This window comes from Pongo pygmaeus, chromosome 20, assembly GCF_028885625.2.
Source record: "Pongo pygmaeus isolate AG05252 chromosome 20, NHGRI_mPonPyg2-v2.0_pri, whole genome shotgun sequence".
Taxonomy (NCBI): Eukaryota; Metazoa; Chordata; class Mammalia; order Primates; family Hominidae; genus Pongo; species Pongo pygmaeus.
The window spans coordinates 46528503-46547251 of NC_072393.2; the positions used below are offsets into that span (position 1 = coordinate 46528503).

Genomic DNA, 18749 nt, shown 5'->3' on the forward strand with positions numbered 1-18749 from the left:
GCCTGTCCATGTAAATCACATCATTTGCGTGCCCCGCCCCGCCCCGCCCCGCCAATGCCACTTGATTCCAACATGCAAGTAACGCCCCCTCCCAGACCCGGCCCCTCACACTGCGTTCCCCGTCCCGCGCAAAGTGGGCGGGGCGGAGGATGCAAATAGACCTCGTGTCGGCCACGGACCCCTGTTTCCTCTCTCCTTGTTTGGGGGGTTGTCCCGAACTTCCTCGCCCCGCTCCGCCCCGCCCTGCGCGGCTCGGGCCTGCGCAGGCGCCGTCCCCTCCGCGGGGCGCGGTCACGTGCCCACCGGGCGAGGCGGGGCGGGGCATCGCGCGCGGTGGGGGCGGGGTATGGCGCGCTGTGCGGCGCAGGGCGGCTGGCACAAACGGCGGCGCCGGGGCCGGAGGAAAAAGCTCGGTGAGGAGGTCGCGGGGCGAGAAGGGAGCGGGAGGAGACTAAGCCGGAGCCGGGGCGCCGGCGCGAACCGGGCGGGTGTGGGGGCGCGCTCCGGGGCCTGCCGGGGCGACCCCGGGAAGGGGGATGTGGGTGCGGCGCGGGGGAGGGGACGCTCGCCGGTTACGTTGGGTGCCGGCCGTTGAGGGGGTTGGGGTGGGGGCGGGGAGCGCGCGCCGGGCGGAGGCCGAGGGGAGGGGAGGGGGAGGGGAGGGGAGGGGAGGGGGTGCGAGCGGCCCCTAGGCCCTGCCCCTGTCGCCTACTGCGCTCAGAAGGGGCCTCAGGGCCTGCCCCGGGTTGGGGGCGTTGGGGTGCCCTGGATGGGGGCACCTTTATCTGTCGTCCTGTCTCTGGGTGCGTGCACCCTCCTCCGTCCTTCCCTCTGTCGCCGCAGACCCTCTCCCCGAGGGCCCCTCCCGTCGGTCAGTCTCGGGACCTCCCTTCCGTCTGGGCGTGTGTCCGCCCCCGGCCGGCTTCCTCCCGTCGGGCTCGGGTCGACCCCACCGCCCCGCTCCGTCCCGGGCCCTCCCTCCCAGCTTCCCTCCGGTCTATTTTTCTGTCTCTGGGCCCCTCGTTCTCTTTGTCTTTGGACTCCCCAGTTTCCTCTGTCTTTTGACCCCCCCCGCCCCCACCTTGACTCTCTCTGGATCCCCCACATTTCTCTGTGTCTTTCTGGAACGCCGAGGCAGATCCCTCCTGTTTTCCAAACCCCTTCCTTTCCCACCCCTCGACACCACCCTTTTCTACTCCAGCTGTCCTTCCTCTGTCTTTGGTTACCGCGTCCCACAACCTGCACCACAGTCCTCTGTCTTAGGGTCATCTACCCAGTCTCTGGCCTCCAGCCTCTCCCTATCACTGCCTCTTGTCTGTCAGCGGACTCCCGCACCTCCAGATTGTCAGGGTCCTCTCCCCGACTTGGCCTCAGGTTTTGGGGGGCCTCTATAGTCAAGTCTGTCCTGGTCGTCTTCCCCACTCCTGCCCATACCATCCCCGCTTTCCCCTGCCTGCCTGCCTCTAGTTTCTCTCACATCCCTTTTTTTTTCCTTTCTCTAGCCACCCTGAAGGGTCCCTTCCCAAGCCCTTAGGGACGGCAGAGGACTTGGGTACCAGCAAGCAACCCCCAGGGCACGAGAAGAGCTCTTGCTGTCTGCCCTGCCTCACCCTGCCCCACGCCAGGCCCGGTGGCCCCCAGCTGCATCAAGTGGAGGCGGAGGAGGAGGCGGAGGAGGGTGGCACCATGGGCCCGGGCGGTGCCCTCCATGCCCGGGGGATGAAGACACTGCTGCCATGGACAGCCCGTGCCAGCCGCAGCCCCTAAGTCAGGCTGTCCCTCAGTTACCAGGGTCTTCGTCAGAGCCCTTGGAGCCTGAGCCTGGCCGGGCCAGGATGGGAGTGGAGAGTTACCTGCCTTGTCCCCTGCTCCCCTCCTACCACTGTCCAGGAGTGCCTAGTGAGGCCTCGGCGGGCAGTGGGACCCCCAGAGCCACAGCCACCTCTACCACTGCCAGCCCCCTTCGGGACGGTTTTGGTGGGCAGGATGGTGGTGAGCTGCGGCCGCTGCAGAGTGAAGGCGCTGCAGCGCTGGTCACCAAGGGGTGCCAGCGATTGGCAGCCCAGGGCGCCCGGCCTGAGGCCCCCAAACGGAAATGGGCCGAGGATGGTGGGGATGCCCCTTCGCCCAACAAGCGGCCCTGGGCCAGGCAAGAGAACCAGGAGGCAGAGCGGGAGGGTGGCATGAGCTGCGGCTGCAGCAGTGGCAGTGGTGAGGCTAGTGCTGGGCTGATGGAGGAGGCGCTGCCTTCTGCGCCTGAGCGCCTGGCCCTGGACTATATCGTGCCCTGCATGCGGTACTATGGCATCTGCGTCAAGGACAGCTTCCTGGGGGCAGCACTGGGCGGCCGCGTGCTGGCCGAGGTGGAGGCCCTCAAACGGGGTGGGCGCCTGCGAGACGGGCAGCTAGTGAGCCAGCGGGCGATCCCGCCGCGCAGCATCCGTGGGGACCAGATTGCCTGGGTGGAAGGCCATGAACCAGGCTGCCGAAGCATTGGTGCCCTCATGGCCCACGTGGACGCCGTCATCCGCCACTGCGCAGGGCGGCTGGGCAGCTACGTCATCAACGGGCGCACCAAGGTAAGGCTAGGTGGGGCCTCTTTGGGGGGGCTTTGCAGCACCCCGGTTTGCAGCATTGAGTGCTCTGAGCACAATGGGTTTGGAGACAGGCTTCTGGGAGGTCACAGAAGGTTTAGGCAGTTCAGTGGAGTGGGTATACTCACTTGTGGGGACTTGGGGGGTCTTTGTCCTCCCTACGGGCCTTAATGTGTGCACCTGATAAGCTAGGAGTTTGTCCTGGAGCCACAGTGGTTCTTGACTTTGCCAGGAACTCTCTTAAGAAACTCATGAGAGCTGCTAACATTCACAGCATGGGCCTTGGTGGGGTTCATGGCCTCCTGGTGTCAGTTTGTGGCCCCAGACCAAGCACGGGGATGTAGATAGACACACAGTTCACCTGGCCGTCCTCTGTTGCTGTCTGTCCCTGTCCACATCCTTCCCTGTGCTCTTGTCATCCATCCCTGTTTGCTGGCCTGTGTTTCTAGTCCATCCATCCTGTCTCCCAGGCAGGAGAAGCAGAAGGGGGAGGGTGGCTGTGATGAGTGAGCCCTGGGCTGAGGGAAGGAAAGGGGTGCTGCCCGCTGGGCCGAGTGCCAGGCCCTGGACTGCATTGTGCCCTGGGTCCCTACTGTGGCATCTGCATCGAGGACAGTCTCCTGGGGGTGGTACTGGGTGGCTGCCTGCTGGCCCAGGTGGAGCTCATCCCCATGTCTCCCACCCTTCCCTGTCCCAGTCCCTGCCTTCCATTCCCCCTGTCCTGTGTGTCACTTCCTCCCTACCCACGTCTGTCTCTTCCCTCTGCCTTTATGTGTTTGTTCTTAGTCCCTTTTTCTTTTTGCTTTAGAACAATAGTTCTTAATTGTATTTTGGAGCCTGGGTCTTTTTGAGAATCTGTCAGAGGCCAGAGATCCTCTCTTAAGACAAATGCTCATTTGCTTGGAGTTTCCGGGCAGTTGTCAAGGCCTCATGGCCTCCAGCTGCCTGTTCAGGAACCTGGGGTCAGGAGCCCAGCACAGGACAGTGGTCCACAGGGCCTTTCTGGCCTGCTGACAGGATGATTGTCTTCATGGGTGGTGTGGGGGCCTGGCCTTGAGTCCAAGGCTTGGTGTCCTTTGGACAAGGCCCTGTGGGGAGTGCCCACTGCTCAACACAGCGATGCCTGGCTGGCTGATGGCGATGCCCTGCAGGCGTGAGGCTGAGCTCCTGATGTCCCCTGCCTCCTCCTGCAGATCCCATCTTGGGTTCTGCCTCTGTGTGGCTTTCCTCTCAGGCCGGAGCTGGCTCAGGGACCAGGGCTCCCCCGGGGCCAAGGCCTGTTTCCTCCCCACCCCAGCTGGAACTTGTTCTACTTCCCTCTCCCTCCCGTTACTTGATAGCTGAGCCAGAGCCGGCCCCTCCCTGGGCCTGGCTCCTGTGCGGGCGGGATCAGTGGCCTCCCTGGCTCAGCATCTTCACCCCAGGTTGGCTGTCGTCCTGGTCAGGGGTAGACCAGAAGGGCTGAGTGGCCCAGATGGGACACTGCTCTGAGCCTCAGTTTGCTGATCCATGGAATACGAAAACCAGGTTACATCCCCAGCGAGTCTGGCAGTTTGGGGAGGGGAGAGTAGAAGGAGAAGATCTCTTGTCTTTTGGTGCCTCTGGTGCCCACCTTCTGCGTGGTTGGGGACAGGGCCTCAGTGAGGATTGGGGAAGGGGAGTGTTTGGACTTTTTTAGCCCTAGGTGACCTTGATTGTCCTAGGGAAGTAAGGACAGGCCAGGCTGGACTGAGAACATAGGGGAGGAGCCCTCCCCTCCCCAGTGAGACAGCAGCTTCAGGCTTTCCCGCTTTTAGAAGGCCCCATCTGGACTCTCTCCTATACTCCAGAGTAAGGCTGTGGGGTGCTCAGGTGGGCTGCAGCAGTTGCCGTGGGGACATGGATCACCAGTGTGGCTAGAGCCAGTGGGAACCTGCTTCTTAGTCATTCTGAGTGGAGCTCCTGTGTCCTCCTACCTTTCCCCAGCTCCCTGGTTGGGGACAGGTGCCCAGTTGACCTGTAGGTGGGAGAGAGTTGACTCCCACTGGCAGCAAGGGCTACCAGAGGGGACCCCAGGGAGGGTCCAGCTTGCTTGGTTTGCTCCTTGAAGAGCAGCTTGGAGGTGGGACAGTCACAGGCTTCTGACTGGGGTGTGTGTGTAGTGGGGGTGGGGCTCTTGGCAGGTACATTGTCACCAATAGCCTTTAAGTCTTTGGTCTCCTGGCCCTGGTCCCACCTGCCCCTCCCCTAGGTGGGAGGGGTGGAGAGCAAGTTTCCTGAGGCCCTCCCCTGTGAGGGCAGGAAGTAGATACTTTCCTTGGGGCCAGAGGATGCTTTCACCCCCAAGGTGTGTATATGTGGGGGAAGGGTGGGGCCCTAAAGAGCAGGTTCCTGTTTCTGTGTGAGTCCTGTGTGCTTGGTGGGAGGTGCTGTGTGAGAACGTACAGGGCAGGAGGGAACATAGCAGGGCTGGGGTGCAGAGGAGGCCCAGAGCAGTGCACTCAGTCTGCAGGTACTGCACTGGGCACTGGGGAGACCAACCTGGCCCCAGGGGCTTCCCTGTGGCTGCCTTCCAGGTCAGTATTAGGTAAACAGGTGCCTGTGCGGATGCCATGTTGCTAGGAGTGGAATGGACAATCAGCCAGAGTACTCAAGGTGACCCTTGGCCTCTGAATCCTGAATAACAAAGAGGGTCAGAAGGAAGAGTGTCCCAGGCCAGTGCAGAGGCCTTGTGGTGGCGATGAAGCTCAGCCTGTTGAGGCATGGAGCAGAGTGATGGGAGTGGCACATGAGGTTGGGGGCCTTTGAGGCTGTGGTTGGGAATTTGTATTTTCTTGGGATGGAGTGAAGACCTGGAGAGGAGGGGCTCTGGCTGCTGTGTGGGGATGAATTGTGGGAAGAGGGTGCAGCACTGGACCCCTTCCCTGCCACCCATCCACGTGCATCATCAGTGTAATCTCTGATTGGATTCGTAATTGGGGAGGCCTTGCCCATCTCTAGTCAGTAACATTGTTTCCAAGCCTCCTGGGCCATGGCCAAATTCTTCTCCCCGTGAGGTGGTTGCTCATAGTGCTGACCCATCTATAGGGAGTGAGCAGTGCAAAGAAGGTGCCCCTCCTGAACCTTGAAGTGTAGCAGTTAGGGTTTTCCCTGGGGGCCTTCTCACTAATTGTATTCTGGTGCTGCCAGAGAGAAGGTTGTCAGCTTCCCACTGCTAGGTGGCCGTAGATGGTGGCAGCCCTCTCTTTCCAGGGCAAGGTCTGGTGGATGAGGTGCACATGGTTAATGCAGAGCAGCTTAACATCCACCACAGAGGGTGAGCCCTGGGGTAATGTGTTGGGAGGCGTCCTGGGGAGGGTGAGGATTGAAGCAGCCCAGCCTGCCGTGGCGTGCGTGCTTGGCAAGCATCCTGTTGTGGCAGCAGCCATTGATGTTTGATCATGAATGTTTATCTTGGGACTGTCTTGCTGGGCCGGGCCCATAGGTGTAGCTGAGCAGTCGTGGGGAGTGGACGCCAGCAGAGTTGTACCAGGGCAGAGAGGTCAAGACAGATGGTCCGGGCTGGGGAGAAGTTGAAGGGTCCTTGTGCCAGTCCTCCCCTTTTTGTCTGCTACCTCATCTTGCCACTGCAGTGACTTTGGGCAGAGGGTGGGACAGGGACCTTTTAAAATTTTTAAATGGCATTTCAGTCTGTGCTCCAGTTCTCCATGTGGCAGGCACTGTGCTGGCTGTCTTCCCAGACACTTGTTATCTTGTTCACTTGTTCCACCACAACCTGTGAAATAGCTGTGAGCTCCACTGGATCCATGGATGAGGAACCTGAGACCAGGAAGTCACCTGCCTGATGCCACAGCTCATGTGGCAGCACTGAGACTTGAACCAGGGAATTGGGTCTGCAGAGATGGCTGGGCCATTTCCTTTACCTCTCAGCCACCTTTCAGCCAGCTCCGTGATGACAAACATCCCGGGGCCCTGGCCACAGCATGGTAGGGCTGGGTCAGGGGAGTGGCAACTGTCAGGCAGAGGAAAGAACCCTGTAGACAGAGAAACCAAGCCCTGGAATGAGTCCTGTTAGATCTCCAGGGGATGGGGGTCCAGAACCTCCCAAGTTATGTTCTCAGAGGGATTAATTGCTACTGCTATAAACAGCGGTGTTTATTATCCCTGCTGTACACATCAGGGAGTTGAGGCCCATTCAGGTGTTGGAACTGGCTAGGGTTACCCAGCAAATTATCCTTGGAGTTGGAATTAGGTCTTTCTATTTAGACTGTAGGTTTTGGCTCCTGTTGGGATGTGTGTAGGACAGATAATTTAGTGGGGATTCTTCGTAGTCCAGGGCAGCAGTTCTTAACATTGTTGCATGGTAGCATTACCTGGGAACCTTTACCAATTTCAGGCCCTTCCTTAGGCCAGGTACATCAGAACCTCAGAGCTCCCCAGGGGGTTCCACTCCACAGCCAAGGGTAAGAATTCCTGGTCTAGGGCTGTGAGGCCACCTCCTTGCACACCTGAAAATGTTTAAATTGGTATTATTCTACTGAAATGGCTGAGGTGGGGTTTGAGGTATCTTGAAACAAATCAAACCCTCTGTTACTAATTGAGCCCTAGCTGGGTGCCAGGCCCCAGGTATGTGTGTTGGGAGGGAGTGGGCTCTTGAGGCCCAGGAGCTGAGGTTTCCGATGGACTTGGGGATGGGATTTTGGCTGAAAAAGAAAGTCTTTTGGGGCAGGAGCTTGGAACCCTTGACCCAAGGAGTCAAGGGGAAGATGGGGCAAGGAGGGGTGGGAAAATAGGTAATTCATGGCTGCTGCTTTAAGATGTGCCTGCCTAGCCCCAGTAAACCTACCTCCCTCCATCCCTGCCAGGCCATGGTGGCGTGTTACCCAGGCAACGGGCTCGGGTACGTAAGGCACGTTGACAATCCCCACGGCGATGGGCGCTGCATCACCTGTATCTATTACCTGAATCAGAACTGGGACGTTAAGGTAGGGGTGAGGGTGAGGGCGAGGGTGGTGCTGGGGCTAGGGTTGGGGCCGCGGCGGGGGTGGCGTGCATCCACTCCATTTTCCACTCTCAGCCCAGATTCTGGCATTCTCCTGTTCCTTTTCTCAACACACAGCGGGCGGTGCGATCTGCCGGCTCTTCCTGGGAAATGGCACCTCCTCCTCTCTAGCTGACTGTGTGGTGGGAACTCCCCTCTTTCCGGGAATGGTGCTGTCTGCCCAGCCCCACCCGGCCTTGTAATGAACACTTTCCCCCTTTTCCTGTCTTTAGTAGCTTCCTGCCCATCTCCATGGTGATGCAGACTCTGGGTTGTCATTCATTTTGAGAGCCAGAGGGGTGGGAGGGAGTGATGTGGGAAGACGCTGCGCCCCCTAGTGGGCTCCCGGGGGGCCGTGGGAGGCAGCGGCTCCTGGCTGGACCAGCTAGCCTCATCCTCTGGCCTGCCCGCAGGTGCATGGCGGCCTGCTGCAGATCTTCCCTGAGGGCCGGCCTGTGGTAGCCAACATCGAGCCACTCTTTGACCGGTTGCTTATTTTCTGGTCTGACCGGCGGAACCCCCACGAGGTGAAGCCAGCCTATGCCACCAGGTATGACCTGTACTTCTGGAGACGCACCCAGGTGCTCCCCCGTGACAATGTCCTGTCAGAGCCTCAGAGTGACTAGGGAGCGACGAAGTACTGAGAGGGGGCCTAGGGGGGAGCAGAACTGGGTGGCTCAAAAGGATGGCCACCTAGCGTGTGTGGATATATGGTAGCTGGAATTGCAGAAAACTGATGTCCAACCACCCTGGTCCCCAGGTACGCCATCACTGTCTGGTATTTTGATGCCAAGGAGCGGGCAGCAGCCAAAGACAAGTATCAGCTAGGTACCTGCTTCCCTCCCTCCAGTCCTTCCTATTCCTTGGGCCCTGTTGGGCCTGATGCCACCCCATCCCCCTCATCAGCCTCTTGTTAAATCCCACCACTCATTTTTCTTCATCTCTGCCCACCTTCCTTAGACAGCCCACTCTCCTGGCACCCCAACAGGAGCCCCATTTCTTCCTGGTCCTCTCCCCATCTCCCCAGGTTTCCCTTGGCTTCTTTGTCCTTCTTCTGATGACTCACTGTCTCCTGTCCCCTCTTACCCCCAGCATCAGGACAGAAAGGTGTCCAAGTACCTGTATCACAGCCGCCTACACCCACCTAGTGGCCAGTCCCAGAGCCGCATGGCAGACAGCTTGCCCTGACTTCAGGAGAGCCCTGGGCCTGTGCTGGCTGCTCCTTCCCTGCCACCGCTGCTGCTTCTGACTTTGCCTCTGTCCTGCCTGGCGTGGAGGGCTCTGTCTGTTGCTGAGGACCAAGGAGGAGAAGAGACCTTTGCTGCCCCATGATGGGGGCTGGGATTGTGACCTGGACAGGGGGCAGCCTTGGAGGCCACCGTTACCAACTGAAGCTGGGGGCCTAGGTCCTACCCTGTCTGGTCATGACCCCATTAGGTGTGGAGAGCTGGGAGGAGGCATTGTCACTTCCCACCAGGATGCAGGACTTGGGGTTGAGGTGAGTCATGGCCTCTTGCTGGCAATGGGGTGGGAGGAGTACCCCCAAGTCCTCTCACTCCTCCAGCCTGGAATGTGAAGTGACTCCCCAACCCCTTTGGCCATGGCAGGCACCTTTTGGACTGGGCTGCCACTGCTTGGGCAGAATAAAAGGTGCCAGGAGGAGCATGGGTATGGAAGTCCTGTCAGCCAAGAAATAAAAGTTTACCTCAGAGCTGCACACATCTGACTCCATCTGCAATTTAGGGCCTTTATTGACCAAGGAGGGTATGGAGGTTTGAGGGCCAGTGAGCCCACCATAGTGGAGCCTGACCTCAGCAGGCCACTGGCTGGAGCTGGAAGGCTGGGGGGACACTGCCCAGGCCAGTGCACTGCAGGTGAGGTTGCTGGTGCCAGGGTTTACCACAGGGAGCAGGCAGAACCTCTGTAGGGTGGCCGTAAGGAATAGGAAGATATCCGAGTGGGCCAGGCCTGCGCCCAGGCACATCTGCTTTGCCGGGTACACAGGTGCATAGTGAGCACCATGCACCCCAGAGCCAGTCCAGGCTGGTCCCCTTCCTCCTCTGCCCGCACCTGAGGCAAAGGGCATGAAAGCGTCATTGCCCTGGAACTTGCCCTTGTCCAGGAAGTTGGTAGGGTTGAAGCAGTCTGGGTCCTTGAATTGAGTGGGGTTCCGGTGCACAGTCACAAGCAGGGGAATCACAAAAGTGCCCTGGGGGTACATGCAACTCGGGTTACCTGCGGGCTTGGTGAGCACGTGCACCTCCTCCATCCAAGACGCTTTTTAAAAGCTCAAGGGAGTAGGCTGGGCGAGTAGCTCATGCCTGTAATCCCAGCACTCTGGGAGGCCGAGGACGGATCACTTGAGGTCAGAAGTTCGAGACCAGCCTGGCCAACATGGCGAAACCTGTCTTTACCAAAAATACAAAAATTAGCCAGGCGTGGTGGTGGGTGCCTGTAATACCAGGTACTCAGGAGGTTGAGGCAGGAGAATCGCTTGAACCCAAGAGGCAGAGGTTGCAGTGAGCCGAGATCATGCCACTGCACTCCAGCCTGAGCAACAGAGCCAGACTCCGTCTCAAAAAACAACAGCAACAACAACAACAAAAGCCTAAGGGAAGGCGGAGCTGCCTTCCTGCTCCAGGGGTAACTGATTGTGTTTAGGTCTGCACAGCGCACACCTGCTGATTCTGGCTGATCTCTGAATACGCTCATGCACCCAGGCCCCACACAGGATCCCCAGACTCAGTAGGCACCTTTGGGCAGACAGTGGCCGTGCAGGTGGATGTTGAGGGTGAGGGTGCGCGGCAGCCCCAGGGGCACCACGCTGATGAAGCACTGGATCTCGAGCAGCACAGCGTTGATGTAGGGCAGGCACACGCGATTGTCCAGGCTTGGGGCGGGCCTCCACCCTACCATAGGGTCCAGCTCCTCCTGCACCTTGGCTCCGGCCAGGGGAGGCTGTGAGCTGCGCACTTCCAGGACCCTCCAGCCATGCCCAAACCGCAGCCTCCCATTCTGGGTCTCTCCGGCTTGCAGACCTGCCACCTCTGGGTACTTAAGCAGAATGAGGAGCCCATAGCACAGGATGGTGCTCGTGGTTTCAGTGACGCCAAAAAATAAAAAAGGTGCATCATTACCAACGTCTCCTCCTGGAAATGGCTCTCCGGGTCCTGCTGTTATTGTGGGCAGAGGAGATGCGCTGCCGCGTGCCAGGCACCTGTTGGTGGGCGGCGTGGATAGAGTTTAGAGAGCTGGGACCCACGCCTTACCCATCTGGTCAAGCAATCGATGAAATCGCGGGGCTCCGCCGGCTGCCGCGTCTGCCAGTGTCGTTGGATTTGCTCAGAGATGAAGACCCGCAGCTCCGAAAAGTTTCGGAAGATTCGGTAGTGCGGGCTCCGGAGCCAGTCCATGAGAGACGGGCAAATGTACATCTGGAGAGACAGGGTCTGTTTCAACATGGGCCCTGCACAAAGCCACTAGGCTTTAGTTTCCCTACAGGGAGATTGGACTAGGACTTTGATATTGGAAGTTCTAGGACTTTGATGTTGGAGGTTCTAGAACTCTTCCAGGAATCTAACTGTCCCATTCTAATGATCCATTGTAGGTAGGTTTGTGTACCCGGGATTTGGCATAAGGCTGGACGCACAAGGGAGAGATTGTGGCCGGCCCTCACCTCGCCCCATCTGGAACTCATGATGCGGAAGTTGTCACTGAAGAGGTTCAGGACCTCAGGAACTCCGGGTCCCCGTAGCCATAGCGGTTCCCGAAGACAAGAACAGATAACATTGGATACAGCATTATCCAGTAGCCGCACGGGGTCAAACGGGGCTCCTGGGGGTAGGAACAGGACGGTGGTCATAAGGCGTGGTCCTGCCCCCAGCCAGCCCCATGGGCTTACTGGCTTTCTTCCACCCAAATACCTTCCCATGGCCCCATCTTGGCAGTCCAAGGGCCACTCCCACACCAGGCCCTTCGCCCTCCCGGCCAGGGCGAAGCAATGGTGGCTTGAAATTCGTCTAGCAGACAAGCCGCCTCCTCCAGGACGCGCGCCTTGATGGTCCGCGTACCCAACCTGAACTTCTTAAGCGCTCCAAGTGCAAAATTGCGCAGTGTCCACCAGCGCGGCCCGTTAGAAAACAAGATTCCTGTGGTGGGGACGGGAAAGGAGGCGGGCCCGGGAGCCGGCCACGCCCTATCCAGGAAGCGCCGGGTCACTGGCTACATCCCTTTCGGGGCCTCCGACTCCTGCGGCAGGCTTCGTTCGCTTTGCCGCTTTACCAGACCTCCAAGTGCCCTATCCACACATTGGCCCCGCCTTTGCTGGGCTCGATCCCTGACCTAGGCTGGCTCTCGGACTTTGACTCTTAGGCTCTTCTCTCCTGTTGGCTGCAGGATGAACCTCCATTCAAACCTTACGCTTTAGCACCGCCCCGCCCTCTCTCGGCCGTTTGCCCCTCATTAGCTGGAGTCTCTATTAGGCCCCGCCCCCATTTGCCCGCCTCTACCATTTAAGGGCCCAGCCTAGAGCGTCCGGGCCGGCACGTCCAGCGCCGGGGCCTCAGTGTTTCCGCGTGTGAAGCGTTCGAAGACAGCCATGGACCCGCGGCCGGAGACCGCATCCGCCTGTAGCACTAACGCGTCCCGCAGCGCTGCGTAGCCGCACAGCACCACTGCAGGGCACGGGCCCAGCTGCACAGTGAACACCCGGCCCCAGCGGCCGGAGAGCTACGGGGAGCCGGTGCTCAGCGGGTGCCCATCGCGTTCCTCATCGGAGCCATTGCCCCCAGGTCTGTCTTCCTTCAGACCCAGGAGTCCTCGTCTCAGACCCTCATTCCTCAGGGCCAGGAATTCAGATCCCCAGCTCCTTCCTCCCTGAGATCCAGGAGTCCAGGCCCCCACTTCCTTCTTCCCTTGGGACCTAGAAGTCCAGCTTCCCAGCCTACTGCACCCTCAGAGTCGTCTCCTGGGCCCTCAGTACTCAGCCTCCCCGTCTTGAACCAGGAGAACAGACCCTCTGCTCCCCTCTTCCCACAACCTGATTTCCTGCTCTGGGATCCTTCGTTACGACCCAGTGTCCCGGCCCCAGGCTCTCCACTCCCTATTCTCCTTTCCTAGTACTCAGCAGTCGGGAGCACTCATCCTTCCTGTCCTTCCTCAAGATCATAGAGTACAAGCCCTCAGCTGTCTTCATTCAGGAGGAGTTCTAGTCCCCAGCCCCACCTCCACGAATCCAGAATTCCGTTCCCCTATTCCTGTCGGGAATGGAGCGCGCGGTCCAGACCTCCGGACTGCAGCTGCAAGTTCCCCAGCAATGGGAGCGGCCTGGGCCGGGGAGGTAGGGACCCCCGCATCTAAGCGCGGCACCCAACCTACCCCCACCACGCCAGCACCAGCACCAGAAGCCACAACAGCAGCGCTGTGATACCCGCGAGCATCATGCCTGCAATTCTCCACGCCTGCACCCCTTCACCTCTATTTGATTTCCAAGGGGTCTTAGGGGTGGAGCGGGGCGGAGACCCGATGTGGGAGGAGTGGGTGTCTCCGGGCTGCTCATTCCGTGGATTCCTCAACCCGACGTCTCCACCCCGCCCCCAGCCCTAGTGGAACTGTGCCCTGGCTCCCCCTGGCTTTTTTTGTGTGCCTGTCTCAGCCTGTCCTACTTAGCAACTTTCGTGCACCAGCATTTTCATGTCAACACACCTGGCCAACAGGTGCACCCTCCTGAGCCCCCAGCATCTTTGAGTCCAATTTACTTGGCCTGTAGGTGTGTATTCCTCAATCTCCGGGCCACCTTTGGGCCTCCTGAGTGCTGTACCCTGTACTTCTGATTCCTAAATACACACCGACTCTCAAATACACCACTTCTTCGGTTTTTCTTTTTTTTTCTTAGAGTTTCGCTCTTGTTGCCCAGGCTGGAGTGCAGCAGTGGGATCTCGGCTCACTGCAACCTCCACCTCCCAGGTTCAAGATTCTCTTGTTTCAGCCTCCCGAGTAGCTCGGATTACAGGCATGCACCACCAGGCCTGGCTAATTTTTGTATTTTTAGTAGAGACGGAGTTTAACCATGTTGGCCAGGTAGATCTCAAACTCCTGACCTCAGGTGATCCGCCTGCCTCGGCCTCCCGAGGTGTCGGGACTACAGGCCACTGGGCCTCACTCAAATGCACTTCTAAAGACACCCCTGGCACTCCTGTGTTCTGTGCCTGTGATTCCTAGGAACTCACACCTGAGCCCTTGTCACTTCCATTGCTCTTGGGACCCTGTGTACTATGCTTGTTCCCCAGATCTGCCTTCAATTTCCCTGGCTTCTGGGTGTCCATCAGTCTGGCACTTCTGTGCCTCTCCTTAGTTCTTCAGGGTGCCTTTCTGCATGTTGATCCCCTTGTACCTCCATATTATGTCCTGCCCTGAATCTACCATCTCTATCCCCAAGGCACTGGCTCCCAGATGCCCCCAAATGTTCTGTGCCCATGCTGCTGAACCCCCTGGTATCCAGTCCCCCAAGTCCCTGTCTGAGGCCAGGCCATGACGACAGACAAACTTATCCCTCATTCTCTCATCTATCACCCCCACCCCCCATCCTAGGTCATGGGCTAGAGGGAGCAGACTCAGGCATGGGTGGGCCAGGGCTGGGGTGGTGGGAGCAGTGAGGTTGGGGCTGTTATTTGGAACAGACTGTTCAGGAATGTGGTCCACCCTCCTGCCTGTCCCTGCTTGGTCATATCCAGCCTTCCTCCAAGTGCCTGGCACAGGGCCCAGACCTGGGGAGACGGTGGGGGGGGGGGGTACTGTGCAGAGCCAAGGACTGACATTGTCTCTGGCAGGGTCTCTGTGTATCTTTGTTTCATCTCTTAGTCTTGCTTGCTCTCTCCCTTCCTTCCTTCCCTCCCTGCCTCCCTCCTTCCTTCCTTCCTTTTTTCTTTTTTTTTTTTTTTGAGACAGAGTCTGGCTTCTGTCCCCCAGACTGGAGTGCAGTGGTACGATCATGGCTCACTGCAGCCTCAACCTCCTGGGATCAAACAAGCCTCCCACCTCGGCCTCCCAAGTAGCTGGGACCATAGGTGCACACCACCATGTCCGGCTAATTTTTGTATTTTTTAAGGAGACAGGATCTCATGTGTTGCCCAGGCTGGTCTCCAATTCCTGGGCTCAAGCATCTTTCTGCCTTGATCTCCCAAAGTGCTGGGAGTATAGGTGTGAACCAGCCCGCCCAGCCTTCCTCACTCTCAGTCTCTGTGTTTCTGTGTTCGTCTCTCTCTCTCCTCTTTCTGTCTCTTCCCATCTCTCTCTCTTTTCTCTCAGTCTCTGCCTCTGTTTGTGTCTGTTTTCTGTCTCTCTTTTCAGTATGTCTGTGTCTTCCTCTCCCTGTATCTCCCCCAGTCTGTGCTTCCCTTTATCTTAGCCTGGCACTTCTGTGCCTCTCCTTATTTCTTCAGGGTGCCTTTCCGCATGTTGACCCCCTTGTACCTCCATATTCTGTCCTCCCTATCCTGGGTCTTCCTACTTGTCAGCCTTTCTGGAACCTGGTGACTGACAGGGGTTGTGGGGCAGGGCCCCTGCTCAGAGCTGCTGACTCCACTGACAGCGGGAGTGTGGCGGGGCGCAGTAAGCTGCATCCTCCCCCAGCCCTACCCCACCCTCTGTGACAGGCTTTAATGGATCCTCTTTATTATGGCCTCTGGTTTCTCCCCAGCTCCTGACTCTTCCTCCGTTTTGCTCGGGTGGGCTGTCCTCCGGAATGTCAGCTCTTCCAGAGCAGGGATTTTGTCTTGTTCACTTCTGTATCCCAGCACTTAAAGTAGTGCTCAGCACAGCAGTAGGCACTTAGTAAATATTTGTTGAATGAATGCCCAATTTTTCTTCCTCCCTACTTCTCTTTATTTTTTTTTTATAGAGACGGGGTCTTGTTATGTTGGCCAGGTTGGTCTTCAGCTCTTGGTCTCAAGCAATCCTCCTGCCTCAGCCTCCTGAAGTGCTAGGATCACAGGCATGAGACACCATGCCCAGCCTCTGTCTTCCCTCCCCTCCCCTCTTTTCCCTTTTTTCTTTTCTTCCCTTCCCTTACATCTGTCTTGTTCTGTTGCCCAGGCTGGAGTGCAGTGGCACCATCACAGCTCACTGCAGCCTTGACCGCCTGGGTTCAAGTGATTCTCCCACCTGAGCCTCCCAAGTAGCTGGGACTAGAGGTGCGTGCCACCATGCCTAGCTAATTTTTAAAATATTTGTAGATACCAGGTCTCATTATGTTGCCCAGGCTGGTCTCAAACTCCTGGGCTCCAGCGATCCTCCCACCTTGGTGTTTCTATCTCTTTCTAATTAGACTGGATTTCTGTTTCTCTCTGTTTTTCTTTTCTTCCCTTTTTCTTTTTCTCTCAGGTCTCTCTATCTCTCTTCATTTCTGTTCTCTTTATTTATCTTTGTTTTAGGGTCTCTGTCTTTCCTCTCTCTGGACATCACTGTCTTTCCCTTTTCTCAGTGGCTGTCTTTCTCCTCCCGGTCTCTGTTTTCCAGGATCTCTCTGCCATCCCTGCGTATCTGTCTCTTCCTCTTCCTCTCCATCTCTTCTCAGTGTCTCCACGTGTTTTTCTCCATCATCTCTCTCTGCCTTTCTTTCTCAAGACCTCTGAGTCTCTCTGTCTCTCCCTCTCTCCCCCGACCTCTGTGTCCCTGGCTGGGTCCTGGGGCAGACTCTGGTTAGCCTGTGATGGGAACAGCGTGGGGATTAAAGAGCTGACATCTTAATCCCCATGTGGGGACCACCTATAAGCCTCACTCCAGTCAGCCACATGCTCAGCAGAGCATGTCCCAGTTTCTGCATCGCCTTGGGGAGACACCGTTCAGGGTACAGCCTCTCAGGCCACCTCCACTGATGGCTGAGGGGCCAGTTCCACTCTGCTTGAATCTGGCTCGATGAGCTTTGGGACGCCTGCCCAGCAAGAACAGCCACTGTCAGCAGGATGTTAGGGTATTAGGTTGGGTCCTAGGTTGGGAGGGTACATGCCTGGGGTTGCTATCCTCATCCCAAAGGGAAGAATTTCAGAGAATTTCAGTGAGAGGGTGGGAGGGCCAAGTGCAGTGGTTCACACCTATAATCCCAGCACTTTGGGAGGCTGAGGTGGGCAGATAACTTGAGGCCAGTAGTTCGAGACAAGCCTGGCCAACATGGTGAAACCCCATCTATACTAAAAATAAAAAAATTAGCTGGGCATGGTGGTGCATGCCTGTAATCCCAGCTACTCTAGGGAGGCTGAGGCACGAGAATCACTTGAGCACTGAAGGTGGAGGTTGCAGTGAGCTGAGATCATGCCACTGCACTCCAGCTTGGGCAACAGCGTGAGACTTTGTCCCTGCCTCCCCCCAAAAAAAAAGAAAAAAAAAGGAAAAAAAAAGAAAAGAGGGGCTGGGGATTGAGGGAGAGAGCCTCAGTCCTCAGAACTCCCACTGTCATTGCTCCTCTTTCTCTGATCATTTCTCTGTTTCTTTCCATTCTCTCTCTTGATTCCCCCTGCCTCCCATTTCTTAGTGTCTCTGTTTCTCTGCTTTTCTCTGTATTTAAGGGTGTCTGCCTCTTTGTTGGTCTCTGACTTGTGAATTAAAAGGTAGTAGTTAGAAGTGCAGTGTCTGAGTAGGGCATGGTGGTGTGCACAGGTTGTCCAGAACTTTGGGAGGCTGAGGCTGGAGGATCACTTGAGGTCAGGAGTTCGAGACCATCTTGGGCAACACAGTGAGACTGCCTCTACAAAAAATAAAAATAAAAAAAATTAGCAGCTGAGTGCAGTGGCTTACGCCTGTAATCCCAGCACTTTGGGAAGCTGAGGTGGGCAGATCACCTGAGGCCAAGAGTTTGAGACCAGCCTGGCCAACATGGTGAAATCGTGTCTCTACTGAAAAAAAAAAAAAAAAAAAAAATTAGCTGGGTGTGGTAGCGGGCACCTGTAATCCCAGCTGCTCGGGAGGCTGAGGCATGAAAATTGCTTGAACCCAGGAGGTGGAGGTTGCAGTGAGCTGAGATCGAGCCACTGCACTCCAGCCTGGGTGACAGAGCAAGATTCTGTCAAGACCAGCCTAGGCAACACTGCAAGACCCTGTCTCTACTAAAGATTAAAAAAAAAAAAAGTTAGCTAGGCACGGTGAGTGTAGTCCCAGCTACTTGGTGGGCTGAAGCAAAAGCAGGAGGATCAGTTGAACCCAGAAGTTCAAGGTTGCAGTGAGCCTTGAACTGTGCCATTGCACTCTAGCCTGGGCAACAAGAGGGAGACCTTGGCTATAAAAGAAACAAACAGGGCAGGTGTGGTGGCCGGTGGCTCACGCCTCTAATTCTAGCACTTTGGGAGGCTGAAGTAGGCGGATCACGAGGTCAGGAGATTGAGACCATCCTGGCTAACATGGTGAAACTCTGTCGCTACTAAAAATACAAAAAATTAGCCGGGCGTGGTGGCGCACACCTGTAGTCCCAGCTACTCAGGACGCTGAGGCAGGAGAATCACTTGAACCAGGGAGGTGGAGGTTGCAGTGAGCCAAGATCGCGCCACTGCACTCCAGCCTGGGTGACACAGCGAGACTCTGTCTCAAAAAAAAAAAAAAAAAAGAAAGAAAGAAAAAAAGAAACAAAAGCCCCCAAAACAAATCAGGGCAAAATAGGGAAACTTAAATGAGGCATTCAGAACAGTGTGCAAATAGGGAGTGTCATTTAGTGTCAGTGCTTGTTCTGTTTTAGCCTCACTTTCCCCTGCTTCCATCTCTCTGTAGTGCCCTGCATCTCTTGCATATTCTTTCTGATATCTCTCTGCTGTCATCTTCTTCTTGATGTCTCTCTGCTATCTTCTTCTTTTTTTTTCTTACTTTTTTTTTTTTTTGAGACAGGGTCTCACTCCTGTCACCCAGGCGGGAATGCAGTGGCACAATGATAGCCCATTGCACCCTCGACCTCCCAGGCTCAAGCAATCCTCCTGCCCCACTTTTTGACTTTTTGTAGAGTCAGGTCTCACTCTGTTGCCCAGGCTGGTCTCAAACTCCTGGGTTCAAGCGATCCTCCCACCTCAGCCTCCCAAAGTGCTGGGATTACAGGTGTGAGCCACCTTGCCTGTTCCTGCTGTCTTTTTCTCTGCCTCTTTGGCTTCAGGTCCTCACAG

At 57.0% G+C, this 18749-nt stretch overlaps 2 protein-coding genes and 1 pseudogene across 7 annotated transcripts; 1 reads left to right on the top strand and 2 right to left on the bottom strand.

The window, feature by feature from the left end:
• The first annotated feature begins 287 nt into the window (after positions 1-287).
• Positions 288-13475, top strand: EGLN2 (egl-9 family hypoxia inducible factor 2). Of its 6 annotated transcripts, none has more exons than XR_010124929.1 (7): positions 295-413; positions 1503-2579; positions 7439-7558; positions 8028-8164; positions 8375-8442; positions 8707-9112; positions 11222-13475. XR_010124929.1 is itself a non-coding variant. In XM_054461907.2 (6 exons), the coding sequence occupies exons 2-6, from the start codon at positions 1737-1739 to the stop codon at positions 8760-8762; spliced, it is 1224 nt and encodes a 407-aa protein (XP_054317882.2). In that variant the 5' UTR covers positions 288-413; positions 1503-1736; the 3' UTR covers positions 8763-9333. The 6 variants fall into 6 exon arrangements, 3 of the variants coding, with proteins under 3 accessions (XP_054317882.2, XP_054317883.2, XP_054317885.2); XR_010124930.1 differs by lacking the exon at positions 295-413 and adding an exon at positions 658-803; XR_010124931.1 differs by lacking the exon at positions 295-413 and adding an exon at positions 676-871.
• Positions 10357-10785, bottom strand: LOC129021067 (cytochrome P450 2C20-like; the record flags this gene model as incomplete). Its single annotated transcript, XM_054466142.2, has 1 exon — positions 10357-10785. A coding segment is annotated over one exon (429 nt), but the record flags the coding sequence as incomplete, so codon positions are not given.
• Positions 10781-11545, bottom strand: LOC129019420 (cytochrome P450 2F2-like; annotated as a pseudogene).
• Positions 13476-18749: the final 5274 nt, after the last annotated feature.

Excerpts from the sequence above, each read along its gene's own strand:
- EGLN2 (XM_054461907.2), top strand. The coding sequence starts at position 1,737 with ATGGACAGCCCGTGCCAGCCGCAGCCCCTAAGTCAGGCTGTCCCTCAG. Across the intron at positions 7,559-8,027 it reads ATCAGAACTGGGACGTTAAG|GTGCATGGCGGCCTGCTGCA; the intron begins GTAGGGGTGAGG and ends GCCTGCCCGCAG. Across the intron at positions 8,443-8,706 it reads CAAAGACAAGTATCAGCTAG|CATCAGGACAGAAAGGTGTC; the intron begins GTACCTGCTTCC and ends TCTTACCCCCAG.